The sequence below is a fragment of the Micromys minutus genome (assembly GCF_963924665.1).
Source record: "Micromys minutus genome assembly, chromosome: 16".
Lineage (NCBI taxonomy): Eukaryota > Metazoa > Chordata > Mammalia > Rodentia > Muridae > Micromys > Micromys minutus.
Window position 1 is genome coordinate 33149437 of NC_137985.1, and position 19460 is coordinate 33168896.

The window sequence follows — 19460 nt, forward strand, 5'->3', positions numbered from 1 at the left end:
GTATTGTAATTAAGAAGGTTTACATTTTCAAGTGATGTCTATCAAGTATGAAGAAAAATATAAATAACATCATGGGATATCGTCCATGGGCATAACAATTCATGCCATTCATACTATTTTTATACATTTTTGATTCTGATAAAGATATAACATATTAGGTGCTTGAAAATTTATTTATAGGTTTTAATAATTAATATCACCAGAAGATCCTAGCAAATATGTGATAATATTCATAAGTGGAGTCAAATAAATATTTTTTGTATTTTTAATTACTTTGCTAGGATAAATAATTATCACATGACTTCTGCTTACATAATTTTCTTTTCAAGTGTTTTTTTCAGTGCAACACTGACATCCTTATTCCTCAGGCTGTAGATCAAGGGGTTCAGCATGGGTACAACAGTAGTATAAAACAAAGATGACAAGTTTGGTTTGTCCATAGGATTCCGTGATGATGGCTTTAAGTACACAAGTGCACCAGAACCATAGAAAATAAAAACAGCAGAGATGTGAGAACTGCAAGTACTAAAAGCTTTAAACTTGCCCTCGCTGGAGCGGATGCGGAGGATGCTGGCAATAATGGAGGTGTAGGAAGTGATAATGGTCAACACTGGGAAAAAGATATTCAGTGTAGAAAAAATTAGAATCAAAATTTCATTGATATAGGTATTAGAAGATGCAAGTTTTAAGAGGGGAAAAAGATCACAGAAGTAGTGGTTAATCACATCTAATTTGCAGAACTTAATCCTAAGCATGAAGCCAATATTTACAGATGCACAAAACACAGCAAAAATATATGAGGCTGAAACAAGGGAACAATACATCTGATAGGACATGGTTACGTTGTAAAGCAAGGGGTTAGAGATGGCAACATAGCGGTCATATGCCATTGCTGCTAATGTGTAGCACTCTGCAACACCAAAAATGAGGAAGAAGTAGAGCTGAGCCATGCATCCAGGGTAGGAGATGAAGTTTTTCTCTGTCACAAAGTTCACCAACATTTTAGGGGTAATAACTGTAGACTGACATAAGTCAATGAAGGACAGACTGCTGAGGAAAAAGTACATAGGTGTGTGCAGACGGGAACTGAGCCCAATCAATGTGATCATGCCGAGGTTCCCTGCCACAGTGATCATATAGATTCCTATGAAGAGGAAAAAAAGGGGAAGCTGAAGTTCTGGCTTCTCTGAGAGCCCAGCCAAGAAGAACTCAGTCACTGTGCAATGGTTTCCTGCTGACTTGTCCTCCATTCAGATCTAAACAAGAAAGAGATTTGTGAGCCAATAAAATGGTAAACTTCATTTTACTTTTACATGTCCATAAAGTCCCCATGTAAATCATTTCTGTTTTAGTATACTTTTGCCATCAATATAATGACCTTAAATGAATTAACTTAGATAAGTACAATAATTCTTTATTATAATATTAAACATATATTTAAAATTAACAATGCATTTAATACAAAATACTGTCACTAAATTAAAGCTTTTAAATATTTATGAGTTTCAAATAGCAACACCAATTTGAAATGTAGAGTTGGTAAGAGTTTGAAGAAATGTCCTGCTGTGTGAAGGAAGTAAGCTTTCCACCAAAACAGTGAATTGTTATTTAAAATCTAATTTCAGATGGGATCTCCAGAATTCTAATTTTAGACTTTACCATTTCTCTAATAATTAACATACATAAAGTCTTTAAGTACCCAAAAGTGAAAATTAATTGACTTCAGCAGCAGCCATTGTATTAAATACTTGAAATTTGGTGCTATTTGGATTACATATTGATATTTGGCTTTACTAAAATTATATAATGAGCATGTTGTACTACTAGCAGGGTATTCTGGTTTGGGGGAAAAAGTATTGAAAAAGAATCATGCAGTAGTTGTTACCTAATGAACCCATATATAAAAAATGCCTATATTCACACTTTATTAAATACCAGTAAAACTGGGAGCTAATTCAATATATTTTTAAACTTTTACAATGTAAGGAGGAAAGTATTACTGGTATCTTTTCACTCAAAAAATCTGAAGTATGATATTTGCATTGTAATTTTTATTGATGATATCTCAATTACTATTCTGTAACGTCTCTTTAGATCAGTGGACTCAATTATCCAATATAAAGGTGTAGACCAAAACACTGGATTCAAAATAGAACTAAGCATTGGCTGCAGATAAGAAACACAGCTCCCTTACAAAAACAGACACTACTTCAGAGTAGAGGGCCGGAAAAAATTCCAAGCAAATGGTTTCAAGGAACAAGCTTGAAGGAAAAAAAAAAGGAAGGACTGTTGAGGGCCAAAGGCTGCACCCTTACAAGATGGTGCTGGTTTCAGGTGCCATGAATCAGCTAAAGTGTGGTAAATAACCACTGGGCACATGTGCAAAGAGTGGTGCGAGCCAAGTCACCGCCCATCTCGGGGCATCACAATCAGACCACTGGCGGGCAGCCAATCAGACCGTGACACACCACCCTTGGGGGGTATAAATTAGGGTGCCTTTTCCTGCCCCGTGTCTTCCTCTTCAACATACAATAAAGGTTCTGCTGGACATCAATAACCACAAAACCAAGAGAAAGCCCACATAATCTTGAAACTAAACAACTTTCTACCCATTGATAAGTTTACCATGGATGAAATAAAGAGCAAAATTAAAGACTTTCTAAAATGAAAATTAAGGAAAATCATACGCAAATTTATAGGACACAATGAAATCAGTGCTAAGAGGTAAATTCACAGCACTAAATGCCTTTATAACAAAATTTGAGAGGTCACACACTAGGAACTTAACCAAACATCTAAAGTCTTTAGTAGGAGAGGAAAAGAAAAAGGAGGAGGAGGAGGAGGAGGAGGAAAAATGAGAAGGAAGAAGATGAAGGAGGAGGAGGAGAAGGAGGAGGGAAGGAAGGAAAGAAAGAAAGAAAGAAAGAGAGAGAGAAAGAAAGAAAGAAAAGAAAGAAAAAAAGAAAGAAAGAAAGAAAGGGAAAGAAGAAGAAAGAAGAAAAAAGAAGAATGAAGAAAGAAGAAAATCAAATGCACCCAAGAGGAATAGAAGGCAAGAAATAATCAAACAGAGGTCTGTAATGCAACCAATTAGAAACAACGAGAAATATGCAAAGAATCAAGATGATTAAGAGATTGATCTTTGAGAAAATTATCGTTAGACAAGGCCTTAGCCAAATTAAGTAAAGGCCATAGAGACAGTATCCAAATTAACAAAATCAGAAATGAAAATGGCCACATAGCAACGGAAACTGTGGAAATTCAAAAAATTATCAGATCTTACTAGAAAAGCCTGTCCTCAACAAATATGGAAATTCTAAATGAAATGGATAATTTTCTTGACAGATACCACTTATGAAAGTTAAATCAAGATCAGGTCAACAATCTAAACACTTCTATAACCACTACAGAAATTGAAGGACGCATTTAAAACCTTCCTGTGAGGTTGTGGCCTGAGAAAGGTACCCAAATTTATGATCAAGGTAGGTTGAAGCACTGGGGACTCCAAGAGACAATAGAAAGCTTCCTAGTCTCTTGGGAGATCAGGCCCTTCTCAAGTAGCTACATGCCCCCCCCCCACACGCACACATCTCCCTGTAGATAGTTTTGTGTTGTGTAGGTCATGCCCCACATCCCTCCTCAAAGGGAGGTTGTGATGTAGGCTCAAGATAGAACAGTTGAAACCCAACTCACTACTTCTCAGGTGATGTGTGACAGGTCATTTAGAAGCAGGACCACACACCCAAATATGTAGATTCCCAAACTCTCAGGCCAAGGCAACATGAAGTTCCAGCTGCCAGACCCTGAACTATCTGAAAACTGTATATAGAGAGTCTGTCCAGAAATATTAAAGGTGTGCAGGAATTTACTACATCATCTGAGAGCTTCTGTCATAATAGCATAGCTGTAACACTGCTACTTTGGAAGAGATCTGTTCTTGTGTAATCATTGCTACTAGAAGCTCCCTTGCACCCCCTGCCAAAGTCTCTTGCTGGCTCAACCCAGTCTAACATCCTGGAGCAAGAATGGAAAGGAAGGCAGGGTGGTGCCAGCAGCTGGAGGTAGAGAAGCCAGTTCCCCTTTCTTCCCTTCACCTGAACCCATGCCCCTAGACAGACCAATCAATGGAAGCAATGAAAGCCATTCCCCCTCCTTTCTGGAGCTCTCTCCTCTTCCCTGAACTCTAGTATTTTCTCTGAGATTTCCAGGTGAAGCCTCTAAAAATGCAGGCTCCAACCTCCCAATCTCAAAAAGGTCAGTGCCAGATGGTCTTAGTTCAAAATTCTACCAGTCACTCAAAGAAGAACTAATACCAGACTCCTCAAACTATTTCACCAAATAGAAACATAAGTTACTCTGATACTGAAACCATACACTCAACAAAGAACAATCTACAGATTCAGTGAAATCAGATTAAAATGCCAAAACAATTCTTCAAAGATATGGAAAGAGCAACTCTCAACTTTATATGGAAATACAAGAAAAAAATCAAACAAAAGCAAAGACCCAGGGTATAAAAACAATTCCCAATAATAAAATAACATTTGGGGTAATCACTATCATTCAACTTCAAGCTATACTACATAGAGAGCAATAGTGAGGAAAAAACATAATATTGATACAGAATAAGGCATGTCAATGAATTGAAGTGAAGAGCCACAAATCTACACACCAATGGACACTAATTTGACTAAGACACCAAAAACATTCAGTGGGAAAAATATAACCTTCAACTCATGGTGGTGGCCTAACTGGTGGTCTGCATGTAGAAGAATGCAAATTGATCCATATCTATTACCTGGTACAAAGATCAAGTCCAAAAGGAGCAAGGACCTCAAAATAAACCCAGATACACTGAGTTTGATAAAAGAGAAAGTGGAAAATGGCCTAGAACACATTAATACAGGGAAAACTTTCTTGAAGAGAATACTACAGCTCAGGCTCTAAGATCAACAATTGATAAATAGGACTTCATGGAACTAAAACCATTCTATAAGGAAAAGGACATTTTGCCAGTAGGACAAAATAGCAAACTACAGATTTGGAAACGATCTTCACTAATCCTTTATCTGATATAGAGATAAAACATACAACATATACAAAAAAGATAGAGTGCAGAAAACCAAATAAGCAATAGGAAAAAATGGGGTACAGAGCCAAACAGAGAATTCTCAAGAGAAGAATCTCAAATAACTAGGCAGCAGTTAAAGAAATGTTCAACGTCGTTAGTCATCAGGGAAAGGCTAACCAAGATTACCCTGAGATTCCACCTTACACCAATCAGAATGACTAACATATAAAATTCAGATGACAACAAACACTGGTAAAAATGTGTAGAAATAGGAACTTTCCTCCACTGGGGATGAGATTTCAAACTTGTACGGCCACTCTGGAAATCTATGTGGTGCTTCCTCAGAAAACTGGAAATAGTTCTAACTGAGGAAAAAGCTGTAGAGCTCCTGATCTTATACCCAAAAGATGTTTCACTATACAACCAGGACACGTGTTCCACTTATGTTTATACTGGCCTTATTTGTAATAGCAGAAGCTGGAAACAGCCCAGATGCCCTTCAACCAAAGAGTTGAGTTAATTTACACAGAGAAATGTGGTTCATGTACACAGTGGAATACTACCCATCTATTATAAACAAGGACATCATGAATTATGCAATGAGTTGAACTAGGAAATACCGTCATGTGCGAGATAACCAACACCAAAATGACATGCATGATATATATTCACTGATATGAAGATATTAGTCAAAAAGTACAGCAGACATGATACAACTCACAGAGCATATGAAGCTTAATAAGAGTAAAAAGCTAAGTATGGATAATTTAACCCCAGTTCAAAGGGGGAACAAAATAATCACAGGTGGCAGAGGGAGGAAGGGACTTGTGTGGAAGAATGGAAAATCAAGGCAGGTTCATGTATGATGGAGACAGAAGAGAAGCCTAGGTAACCAATAGAATGAATGGAAATATGCAGCAATGTTGGTTGGGGTTGTGAGACACACTAGAAACGCCCAGAGATCTGGGATGTGAGAGGCTCCCAGGACTCAATTGAGATGGCCTTAGACAAAAGGCCCAACTGTGGGGACATTGAATCTGAAGAAACAACCACCACTATATAAACATATGCCCTGGAAGAGACATGAAGCCAGTCAAGCATCATCACAACTTTAGACCCAGTATTGTTCCTGTCTACAGGAAATGCAGGCAGAAAAATGGAACTGAGACTTAATGAAAGGCCATCCAGTGACTGGCCTAATTTGGGCTCTATCCTATGTGCTGATGACATGTTGTGGTTGGAGACAGGAGCTTAGTGTGATTATTCTATGAGAAGCTCTACCAGAAGTTGACAGACACAATGCAGATATTTTCAACTTACCATTGGACTGAGGTCAGAAACCCCTATGGAAGAATTAGGCAAACGAATGAAGGAGTTGAAGCAGTATGTCTGGGAACAGTGGAGCAGAGTCACTATGATTATTCTGTGTGCACAGGATCTGTGTAATACCAAGTAGACCAAATGCTACCATGGAACGGGGACTTACACACAGAGTTTATAGCATCTGAAGAGATATTGATAGTCAATGATTGCTGAAATGACATTTGAGTTTTCTCTCGTTTGTAGTATAAGACAAGGTGTCCATACAACAGAAGGAAATAATATAACCCCAAAATATGAACAGAACAAATCAACTGTGGTTGGAAAAAGAGAAACAAGATAATACAAACATGCATGGGACAGGTAGAAAAGAAGCATGAGTCTCAGAAGAGATGGGGAATCGATAGTGAATATGATCAAGCATGCTTATGAAAATATGAGTTAATTTAAGTATCCTAAAGTATAAATGGATAAAACTGTGGTGACAGACACACAGTGATTAAATATATCTGACTAAGACTTTAATATGAAATACCCAAAATATTTGTAATTTGTAAAACAATAAGGTCAACTATGTTTAAAGTAAAATAAATATATTAATGAAAGATAAACCTTATAAATAGGATATGTAAAAGTCTGTATGTGAAGAGTACAATTATATACAAGAATATGTTCATTATATTGAAACACCAATGAAATCAAAATGTTATATCATCATAAAAGTATATTTAAATGGACATTGAGAATTCCAGCAATGCCTAACCCCAATGAGGAGTACCTAGACACATCGCACAGCAAGTGTTACTGGAGTATAATGTAAAGCACTGAAACTTTGTAAAACTGCCTTACAACACATTGTAAGTGTAAAGAACATATTTTCTGCACTTCAGTTATGGTTTCTTGGTTTATATACAGGATAGATAGGAAAAATTTTCTGCATAAAGAATAGTGAATATGTTCTGGCAGCTTTATTTGTTCATTATTATAGTTTTAGTAAGAAAGAACCCAAATATTCTGTTGCATTTTTGTATATAATATAATTCTACTTAGCACTTATAAAGGAAAGAATGACTAGGCATTCAATAACCTACAATTCATTATCATGGTATTATTGGAATAGCCATAAACTATACTTTTTAAATCACATTGAGCTTGCACAGAAATTATTTATATTGTTACAATCACTGTGATTTTATATGTGCAGCTGTTATCTGTTTCTAGATAACATTGTTACCTTGTATCCACCCATCATCTTAGATGAATAGGTGCATGCTTCTGAATTTGTTTGCCAGGAAGGTTCTGTAAACCCTTGCTAAAATCACAGGCTCATCTCATTAATATTGGTTACACAACAGAGTTCAAATGGTATGACCTTGTTGGCGAAGGCATCATGTACTTGACTCATAGAGCCTGAATGTATGAATATATATTGCATGGCCTTAAAATTCCATCTCTACTGGCTAGCTGTTACAGCGCTGAAAGCTACTATACACACTACTGGAGAAAACAGCTGCTTAACAAGTTTGCCCATAAGTGAGCCTGTGAACTATGATAACATCTGGACTGAAAGACATTCTCATTGCTACAATGGTATCATGAACATCATGAGGGTATTGAACCATTTTCCCTCCACAAGATAAAACAGATACCTGACAGTTCTATCAAACCAAAGACCTGTTGAGTCTAAAACGTTTTGAAGTAAATATCAAAGCATATTAAAGATTATTCTGTCCCAAAACAGACACTGACTATTTTGAAGCACTGCATGTGTGTATTGTGTTTGTTATTTATTATATTGCTTGGCTATTCATGTGTATAATGACTTTGTAAATGCTGTTCTAATAACTATGAAGCAAAGCACACCTATGTATGCACTAAAAATACTTGTGTTTTTCTCACTTTAATTTTATAAACCCCAGTCACACATATTTTCAACACACTTAACATATTATCTTGTTGCTCCTTTACCATTTATGCCTGCTCTTTCTCATATAAGTACATTGCGGCAAGCTCTATATTTGTTAGTCCTCAAAAGTCAAACATTCCATTCAGTATTCATTATTATGTGTTCTTATATTAAAAACTATTTCAATGGCATCTATAATATTAAAAAATAAAACAGCAATAGCATAAAATATCAAACTTCCAGCAATTATTCTGAAGTCAACCTAAAATATACAAATATGCTGGATCTTTCAACTATCTCTGAAAGAAGGTGAAGAAAAATTTAGTCAGAGAACAACTCAGTGCTTCTTATTGTTCAATGCAGCAAGAAAATTGAGCCTCACAAGCTCATGGAAAAGTTTATCAAAATCCAATTAGTGAATTTCACATAGAAAGACTTAGCATTTAAGACATCAGTGAAGTATTTAAAACAACAATTTTCTCATTTAGGTCATTTCATAACTTACAGTAAAAAATCCATATAGCCATATGTTGAGGATAGTATTTTAAAGGCAAGACTTAGTCCTCAGTGCCAATCTCAAGTCACTTTCTTCCAGGACTCACCTAGTCTGTGTCTCCACACTTACAACTTCATACCCATTTTCAACTGAGCAGTTATAAAACTCTGTCCTGGGTTTAATTTCTTTAGGTGGGTGTTGAGGGAAAAAAATTCCCTAAATACATCAATTATTTCTAGAAAAGTTTGGATGAGAAAAATAAACAATTGTCACTGCTAGTTCCCCGATTGCCAAGTTATTCTAAACATTATTTCCTGTAATCTCTAAACTTTCAACATCCAATAAAGATTAAGTTTATATGGATCACTGAAGAGCTGTATTAAAATGCTTACCATGATTCAGCAAGTTTGCATGGGTGTGAGATTCTGTTCATTTCTTAGGGGCATCTGACTGAAACAACAAATTAAGTCCACAGTGAGGTCATCAGGTTTTACAGGAGCATTGACTCTGCTGATGAGTTGTATGGTTTGATTATAAGTTTGACATTGTTTAACTAATAAATTTATTCATAGAAATATTATTAACAGTTCCCTAAAGAATATAAATTGCCTTGAGTTCTTCCTCATTTATGAAACCAGAGCAACAATAGACAGGTCTAAATGAAAGTTATATGGGCACCATTGTAACAATTAAAGGAGTTGAGTTATTTCAGGATTATATAGGTGAAACCAGAACAATCTAAGTAATTTGTAAGTATAATATGTCTTTTATTCTAACTCACTTCATATGCTTAAAATAATATATTCCTTATTTTTTCCTTTGGAGGCATTAAAGATAATAAATATTCAAATTTATAAAGGACATATAAAGTATAATTAAAATTTTATGCCATTCAACACAACACTTTAATATTCAACAGAAAGGCAAAATGTCCTTGATGATAATGTTCATAGCAAAGAATTATAGGAAGCAAACAGGAATTTAAAAATAGCTGCTGAGCTTACTTATGGTGAATATTGACTTATGTGAGATATGAATAATTTGAAAAATTTCAGAAAGGCTTTTGCATAATAATATATAGATTATAGTGAAATATTTGAAAGTTATAAAACTGCCAATTGAACCAGCATCATTTGCTGAAGATGCCGTCTTTTTTCCATTGGATGTGCTTAGCTCCCTTGTCAAAGATCAAGAAGCCTTGGGTATGTGGGTTCATTTCTGGGTCTTTAGTTTTATTCCTTTTATCTACCTGCCTGTCTCTATACCAATACCATGCAGTTTTTATCTAAGTTGATTTATTATGCAGCTTGAGGTTAGGGATGGTTATTCCCCCAGAAGTTTTTGTATTATTGAGAATAGTTTTGATATCATGGGGTTTTTGTTATTCCAAATAAATTTGCAAATTTCTCTTTCTTACTCTATTTAGAAAGACATGAGAACTTTGTTAGAATTGCATTGAATCTGTAGATTGCTTTTGACAAGATGGCCATTTTTACTATATTAATCCTGCTAATCATGAGCATGGGATATCTTTCCATCTTCTTCAGTTTCTTTCTTCAGAGACATGAAGTTCTTGTCATACAGAACTTTCACCTGCTTGGCAAAGGTTACAGCAAGGTATTTTATATTATTTTTGACTAATGTGAAGGGTGTCAATTCTTGGATTTCTTTTCAGCCTGTTTATCCTTTGATTAAAGGAAAGCTACTGATTTTTTTTGAGATTGTTTTATATCCAGCCAATTTACTGAAGTTGTTTATCTGGTTAAGGATTTCTCTGACAGTCAACATATAGAAGAATGCAAATCAATTCATTCCTATTTTCATGTACAAAGCTCAAGCCTAAGTGGATCAGTGACCTCTACATAAAACCAGGTACACTAAAACTAATTGAAGATAAAGTAGGGAAGAAGTTAAAACACAGAGTCACAGGGGAAATTTTTCTGAGCAGATCACCAATGCATTTCTTTTAGACAAGAAAAATTCTGGGTAAAATTTTGATGATGATGATTCTTCTATAAGTGGAAACAACTAAAATGGTGAACTTTATGACACGGTAATCCAAGAAAACCAGCAACCAATAACAAAGAAATCCTTCCTTCTACTATATGTATTCTCATGGGTATTCTAGTCATGATGGATAAATTCTGACTAGTACAGAAAGTAAGTACTCATGTTCAGGTTTATTGCTGTGATCATTGTGACTGCAGGAACACATGATTCACAAGTCTCTGAAACTATTTTGTTGTTGGTTTTGATTTAGGTTTTGGCAAAACTTGTGGGTAGAGAGGAAATGAATGCTCTATTAAGATCCTAATATCAGAACAGCAATGAAAGCAAATGAGTAAACATTCTGCTGAAGATTCAAATAAACATGAGAATTCCATTGAGAATGAAATTGCAAGACATATAATTTATATTCACTTAACTTCATTTTTTCCTGTCAATGTATTTTGTACAGTACTGACTGTAAAGATGGTGGACTACTTACAGCTAAGATGGATTGTAAATAACTACTGAAATGTTGGCCATGAGTGTTGCTGAAGCTTCAAAGTGAAATATAAAGGAAACAAAAAAACCAAAGAAAATGGAAGAAATACCTGGGAAAAAATCTTTCAGTACAGCTAGAGTTGTATCAGCGACAATTGACAAGTAGTGAAAATTAAGAATAATTCTCACTTGCCACCATCTTTGTGATAAATGATATTTAATGTCAGCTTCTATATTCAGAATCACAATGAAAATATATATTTGGAAACATGTAACAATGTAGAGAGATCCCAATCTAGCAACATGGCTACACTGGGTAGAAAACAGAGAAACCCTTAGTATAGACTTTTATTCCCAAATAGTAAAGGAAAAGTCAGATGGTGGTAGGAACCATCCAGGTTAGAAAGAGATGTCTAATTGAGTGTCAGTTTAAGTGATGAATAAGACAAAGATTTTACAGAATAGTATATGCCCAACTTTTTCAAGATTTTTTTTTAAGTGAGAACAGAGGGGGAGTGGGAAAGAGGAGGGAGAAAAGGATTTTTATCTTGGGAGTTTTATAAAGATGGGTTGAAAAGAGAACCAGCTAGACAGAGGTGGAGACAGAGCTAGCAGATAATAAGATGGAGCTCAAAGATTATGAAAGTTTACTAAAGTGAGTTTGAAGGCCAAGTGAGGAAATTCAGTCAGAAGCGAGAAACCCAATCCGAATCAATAAGTTTGGAGAGGAGTTTTAAGCCAGACATCAAAGTTAAGTCATCCAGCCAGAGTTTAGAATAGTGAGAAGCAGTGATTCTTTTCAGCAGTAAGTCTCAGTGCACGAAAATATTCTAGTTCTAGATAAATTGTTAGAGAGCTGAGAAATGTCAAGGAATAGACCTATGAGAGCAGAAGGAGGCAGTCAGTACTAATTGCATAATTACACCACACAGCTGAATGTTGTGTTTATGCATTTTACATATTTCAATAAACACAAATTTTGTTTTACATTATAGCTGAGGAGCTAGAATATCAATCTCTTTCTGAATGCGATTAGGAACATAAAATCTTCGCCAAAGCATCCAATTAGAAAAGCAAATAAAGAAACAAAAAGCCAAATATATTAACAAAGAAACAACAGCAAACAAACATTAAAGAAAAATGTACATTTCTGAATTCATTTTAAATTACTCAGAATAAAATAAAGAATACAAAAGGCAACAAACTCAAGAAGATATAAGGAAATGGTAACTAACCATCATTAATTGTTGTTTGGATTGCAAATTGATGTATCTACTCTTAAATCCATGTGGTGAGATAATTAGGTAATTAGGAGAGTTGATAAGTACATAAGTTGTAAATAATTAATCCATTTACTGTATGTCTCTGCAATTTTTTTCATATCAAACAGCAGTTAAATGTTCAGCCATGTAATAGACATGACCTTAATCACCTGCAATTGATGATCTGATTATGAAAACACAGTGGAAATTTATTTTGTTGTGCATAAAAGTGAGGTTTTAAAATTTTTATGTAAATAAGTGGAGCTAGTAAATATTGAATAAGGTGACTGTAACTCAGAGTCAGAAAGAAAAACAACAAAAAGTCTCCTTACCTTAAACCAGATAAATAAAAAGGGATGATGGTGGTGGGCAACTCCTTTAGAGAAATGGATAGCAGGGTACATGTGCTATGAAGAGGGGGACGGAAAGATTTGGAGACAGTTTAATTGGGAAGCAGGATGGAAAATCAATGAAAAAGGAGGAGTGGGGAAGAGACAGAGGCTAAATATCAATAATGATGTTTAAAAATTCTATCAGAAAACATACAATTCTGGGTTTACTTGATCTCTCTCTCTCACACACACACACACACACACACACATACCTCCGAAAATATTGTATGCTCTTCTTATTGCCCTGAGAAACATATGACATATTAGGTTCTAAATGTAAAGCAAATAGTGTCAAGTAGAATCAAATACTGAGGTAAAAATAAATAAATCAGTAGAATCAATGTTGACTAAGTCAGTTAAAAATGTATACATATGTGTTATACTTTTAAAACTCTAAACAAGTAATAATGGTACTACTATTACTAAGCAAATGTTTACATAGCCATCTATTACTGTGAAAGAAGTATTTCCTCTATGTTTATGCTTATGGTTTTCTCTATTTATAACAAATCTTTAGATTTCTCTACTTAGTGAGGTACTTCAGGATTTGCCAGAAACTCATAAGCAAAAATTATGCAGTTTGACTGAAAACCTTTAATTTAAATCACATTGATTTTTTTTAACATGACATATGATGTGAAAAAAAAAAACATAAAACTAACAAATACATCATTTTAATTTACACAAAATTGTAAAAAATTATTTAAAATTCATTTTCATTCATCAAGACTACATTGTACTGAAGTATGTGTTTTTGTTTTTTCTTTTCAAAAGCTGCCAAAGATGAGAGAAAATTCACAGGTTTCAAATCTAGACAAAATGTTATAAGTATTTAATGCATAATTGACTGCTGATCAATGAAAAATCAGCCTTTTCCAGAGATGAGACACCTGATAATATATCCTTTGCTTATAATATTAAACATATAATTTTTGAACAACTCAATATTCACTTATCCAACATAACAAAAGTATAGTAAAGCTATAATAACCTGATGATAATAAATAATTTATTGCATAGGAGTCCAGACATGGTGGTTTATTGAAACTAAACTATGTGCTGGGTCCACAGACAAGATCATGTATAATCTTTTGTTGGTAGTTTAGACTGCAGAAGTTTTAAGGGATCCGAGTAAGTTAATACTGTTATTCTTACTATGTAGTTCTCCTACTATTCAGCTCCTTCATTCCTTGCACTAACTCTTCCATAGAGGTTCTGTCCTCAGACCAAAAACTGTTGTAATTATCTGCATCTGTGTCAGTCAGCTGCTGTAAAGCCTCTCAGAGGACAGCCATGCTAGACTCCTGTCTGCTAGTACAATATGGCATCAGTAATAGTGTCAGCAATTGGTACTGGCCCATGGGATGGGCAGGCCACTGGATGGCCTTTGCTTAGATAGGATCCACTCTCTGTCAAAAATTTTGAAGGTAAATGGGTGGCCCAATCCCTCCACTGGGGGACCTATGTATTGAATGGATGTGTACTCCAGTTTTTAATTGGATTATTTTGTTTTCTGGAGCCTAACTTCCTGAGTTATTTTTATATTGTAGATATTATCCCACTTGTGAGAAAAAAAAAATATTCCAAGAAGTTTGGTAAGATAGAGCAGGTTCAGATCCAGAGACTCTCTGTGTATATACATTAGGACTAGTTTACTCCTAGCTCAATGTAAGGTCAAAACATGCTGATGAGGTAACAAGAGACCTGAAGGTTTAGGCACAAAGCATCAATTCTCAGGGAATGAACCACACACTATGGTCATAAGGATATAGGTCATATTATTGTTTACAAGCTGATTCTCAGAAGTCTATAAGATACCAGTTGTTTGACATTTAAGTTGAAATTTGATAAACTAAAATTATCAAAGGCACCTAACAAACGAGTAATAATAATGTACAGTAGGGTAAAATAAATATTATCAATAAAATCCATGTGTTTTTAAATACATTGCTTTAATAAATAATCTTTACAAGATTTGTGCTTACATAATTTTTTTCAAGTATTTTCTTCAGTGCAACTATTACATCCTTATTCCTCAGGCTGTAGATCAAGGGGTTCAGCATAGGTACAACAATTGTATAAAAGAGAGAGGACACTTTCCCTTGGTCCATTGAAGTCACTGATGATGGCTGTAAGTACATAAATGCAGCAGAACCATAGAAGATAGCAACAGCAGAGATATGGGAACTGCATGTGCTAAAGGCTTTGGACCTGCCATCACTGGAGCGGATGCAGAGGATGGTGGCTATAATAGAGATGTAGGAAGTAATAATTGTTAGCACTGGGACAGAGAAATTCAGTGTACCAAAAAATAGAATCAACATTTCATTGATATAGGTATTAGAACATGCAAGCTTCAAGACGGGAAGTAGATCACAGAAGTAGTGGTTGATCACATTTAATTTGCAGAACTGGATCCTAAGCATGAAGCCTATGTTTACTGATGCACAGAACACAGAAAATATATACACTCCTGAAATCAGTGAACAGAAAATCTGATAGGACATGGTTACACTGTAAAGTAGGGGGTTACAGATGGCAACATAGCGGTCATAGGCCATTGCAGCTAATGTGTAGCACTCTGCAGCCCCCAAAATGAAAGCAAAGTAGAGCTGAGCCATGCACCCAGGGTAGGAGATGGTGCTCTTCTCTGTCAGAAAGCTCACCAGCATCTTAGGGGTAACAACTGTAGACTGACAGAAGTCAATGAAGGACAGACTGCTGAGGAAGTAGTACATGGGTGTGTGCAGACTGGAACTGAGCCCAATCAGTATGATCATGCCCAGGTTCCCTGCCACAGTGATCACATAGATTCCTACAAAGAGAAAGAAGAGGGGAAGCTGGAGTTCTGGCTTTTCTGAGAGCCCAGCCAAGAAGAACTCAGTCACTGTGCAATGGTTTCCTGCTGCAAAGTTCTCCATTTTATCCTGAAGAAGTAAACAATCATAAACCCATTAAAGTGTTTTCATCATTATTTTCCCTGTATACAACATACCTATATGAATTATTGATGCTTTAGTACACCTTTTTTCACGTATATAATTTTCTTAATTGGATTTTTTTAGGTAAATAAAATTTATCTCTTATTATTATTTTTAAAGATTTACTTAGAGGTTAAAATTTCATTTTGCATAAAATACTATCAATGAATTCAAGTTGTAAAATTTTCATCATTGCACAGCAAGATCTCAAAATTAAGATTTAGAGTATGTTGTAGTGAGTAAATTACAAGACTGTGATGAGGAAGTAAGCTCTCCCTACTAACAATAAATTTATCCAAAACAAATTATCCCTGAGGGATCTGCAGAGCTCTTGATTTTATTCATTCTCTATTTTATAATTCCTAATATACGTCAAGGTTTTATATACACAAATGTGAAAAGTGAATTAAATCTTGAACAGACTTTGCATTAAGTATTGTAAATGTGTTTAGACATGATCTTATCAGTAACATATGTTCAGTATTTAATCCTAGTGGTACCCTGGTCTGAGAATTAAATCCTAGCAGAATCATGTGACCAGTCCCTGATCCCAGTAACACCATGTTTGTAGAACTTAATGTAGTATAAAATATAAATATTACTTGCACTTTATCACTCAGAAAATCTTTAATATGATTTTGTATTGTTAGGTTTTGTTGACATTCTCTATAATGAAAAATTGGGTATTCACCTGTTTTAAAATTAGAGAAACAAACTCAATTAATTTCTTCCTTTTCCATTTATATTTTGTGAACTAAGAAGAATTGCAATGCAGACATACATTAATCAGGGAAAAATATAATTTATCCTCTATCATATTGAACTGTGACACAATAATTGATTGGGCACACAAATGAAATTCCTAACTGATTTAGTGTTTAGTTATTAAAAGTAAAATGTAATACAATAAAATGTTTTAAAATGCAAACATTTAATTCTTACAGAGATTACAACATGAGTCCCAAGAAATTTCACAGACTTAAGTAGACAGAGTGTGATAGGGGTACTTAAAGGCAATAATTAATAAGCTATAGGCAGCTGTAGAAGAGTTCAGCCTCAAGATTACTTAGAAACTCTAAGGCAAATAAAGAAACACACACACACACACACACACACACACATACACACACACACACATACATATCTGTGCAGAGAAGAGATCATGCTCCTAAGACTCACAGAGATTGTGAAATCATGCACAAGAGCAGTGTAAGCCAAAGCCAGACATGTGCCAACATAGAAAGGTGGGTTGCACATAGGGTTCACGCCACCTGAGAAGCTATTGGCACTCTATAAATGCTGAGAGAGTACATATCAGTTTTCTCTCAAACTGGAATAAAAGACAATTTGACCATATGACATAGGGAACTCATATTTCAATGAATATATGAAGGGAATAAATTGCCTATGGTGAGAAATTGGTAACAACAAGACACAGAGCTGCTGAAGGGAAGGAGCTGGATCTGGGAAGGGATGGGGGAAGGAGAGTGAATGTGATCAAACAAGTAGATGAAAGTAAGAGGCAAGTAAATGATTATAAGCTTAAAGGGACAAAAATCAAAAGACAAAGCTACAGTGGTAATATAAATTTACTTTTGACTTAATATGAAATGCCCTAAATATTTGCAATATTTCTACCATGAAGATAATAATGATTTAAGTAAATTAAGAGTATTGATAAAAAAATAAAACTTATAGATAAGATACTTACAAGGTCAATATGCGAAGTGTGAATATGTATAGGATTATCTGAACATCAATATTCAACATCAATAAAATCAAAATTTGACTCCTTCATGCAAGAATGTAAGAATGGCTTTTGAAAAGTTGTGTGAATATCACATGTAGATGAGGAGTATCTAGACACATCAAATAGTGCTCATTAGTGGAGTAAAGTGTAAAACCTATAAAATTTGTAAAATTCACTTGACAACATATAAGTGTGAACACATATTTTCCCTTCACTTCAATTATATGCTTATCATTTTTTCTCTGAATAACTTTGGATGTTTTATGCATAAAAATAGTAAAATTGTTCTGGCAGATTTATTAATTCAGTATTAAATCATTAGTAAGAAAAAAAATAATGAATTTTGCAAAAAAGGTAATTCTAATTATAATTTATAATAGAACAAATCACTAAGACAGATAAAAGTATGTCATTCAAAAGCATACAATTATTGGAATAACCCTGAAGTACAATTTTCAGGGATGTTGAGCTTTCATAGCAACTATGCATATTGTCACAGTAACTTTGAGTTTACATATGAAGCTACTTGTGTCTACGTGACATTGTTCCCTTGTAATCTTCTGCCATCTTGGATGAATGGGTCCCTCTTTTGTTGTTTCTTTCTGCTAATATTCTATAACCTATGCAAAAACCACAGTCCCTTCTCATGCTATTGATTACACTCCAGAGATCAATTGTGTGGCCTTGTTGCTGAAGGCACCCTGCACTTGAAACACATATCAGGATGATAGGCTCACTCTCTAATTTTTTTTCACTATTAATCTTCTTTTACACTGCTGGAAGCTACTATAGACACTACTAGAGGAAGCAACTACTCAACAAAATTACTGATCTCTGTAACCTGTATTAATGATCTGGAAGCCATTCACATTGCTAAAGCTGTGTCATGAACATCCTGGGAGTATTGAAATATTTTTCTCTCCACAAAATAAAACATATACAGGACATTATTGTCAAATAAAAGACACAGTATTTTGTAAATATTTTTAAATGGTTATGGAAACATATTAAAGATTTTTCTATTTCAAAAAACACTATTTTGAAGTTCTTATTGTTGGTATTTTTATTGTTCTATTTTACTATATTGTTTAGATTTTCATGTTCCCAATGATTTGTAAAAACTGTTCTAATAACTATTGAGCAAAGTACAAAAACACATACATCAAAACACTTGTTATGATTTTTAAGAAAATGTCAGACATGAGTCACACCTAGTTTCAATAAACTCTATTTTTTCCTTCTCTATAGCTTTAAATCTGCATTGTATTTTATAAATATATAACTGCAAGGTTTATATTTGCTGGTCTGTACTAAAACATTATTACACAGTGATTCCTAAAAGATCTCTGATGTGACTTCTTAGCTCAGGAGCTGTTGAACTGTAATACAGCCAAGAGGTAACAATGATAACTGATGGTGGAACCAATAGTCCTCTTAGCACTCATGATTTATCATAGCTGTGATTTCTCCCAAGCCGTTGCTCAGGCTTCTAGTTCTACTGCGTTTCATGTAGATGGGAAGCTGTTGTGTTTCAGGCTATAATATTCACTGTGAACATTCTAGCTAAAAAAAAAGATTTCTGCAAACAAAACACAGGTTTAAAACCCATAGAAAATATTGAAAGGAGATATAATTAGCATGCAAGTAACATGTTGAAGACAGTTTTTGAAGTTTGAATGCATAAAAATTACATTTTAATAATCACAGGAAAATATTGTCAGTTGTTTATTTTTAAAAGGTAAAAAGTTACTGGTTCAAGCTCATGGACAATAATACATCTTAAGTCTCTTGGTAA

At 34.6% G+C, this 19460-nt stretch overlaps 2 protein-coding genes across 2 annotated transcripts; both read right to left on the reverse strand.

Moving 5' to 3' along the window:
• Positions 1-308: 308 nt before the first annotated feature.
• On the reverse strand, positions 309-1250 carry LOC308431100 (olfactory receptor 8G18-like; the record flags this gene model as incomplete). Its single annotated transcript, XM_080930451.1, has 1 exon — positions 309-1250. One exon carries the CDS (start codon positions 1248-1250, stop codon positions 309-311), a length of 942 nt encoding a protein of 313 aa, XP_080786577.1.
• A 13636-nt stretch (positions 1251-14886) lies between these two features.
• LOC308431200 (olfactory receptor 8G18-like) lies at positions 14887-15855 on the reverse strand (the record flags this gene model as incomplete). The annotated part of the gene is made up of 1 exon (XM_080930564.1): positions 14887-15855. One exon carries the CDS (start codon positions 15853-15855, stop codon positions 14887-14889), a length of 969 nt encoding a protein of 322 aa, XP_080786690.1.
• Positions 15856-19460: the final 3605 nt, after the last annotated feature.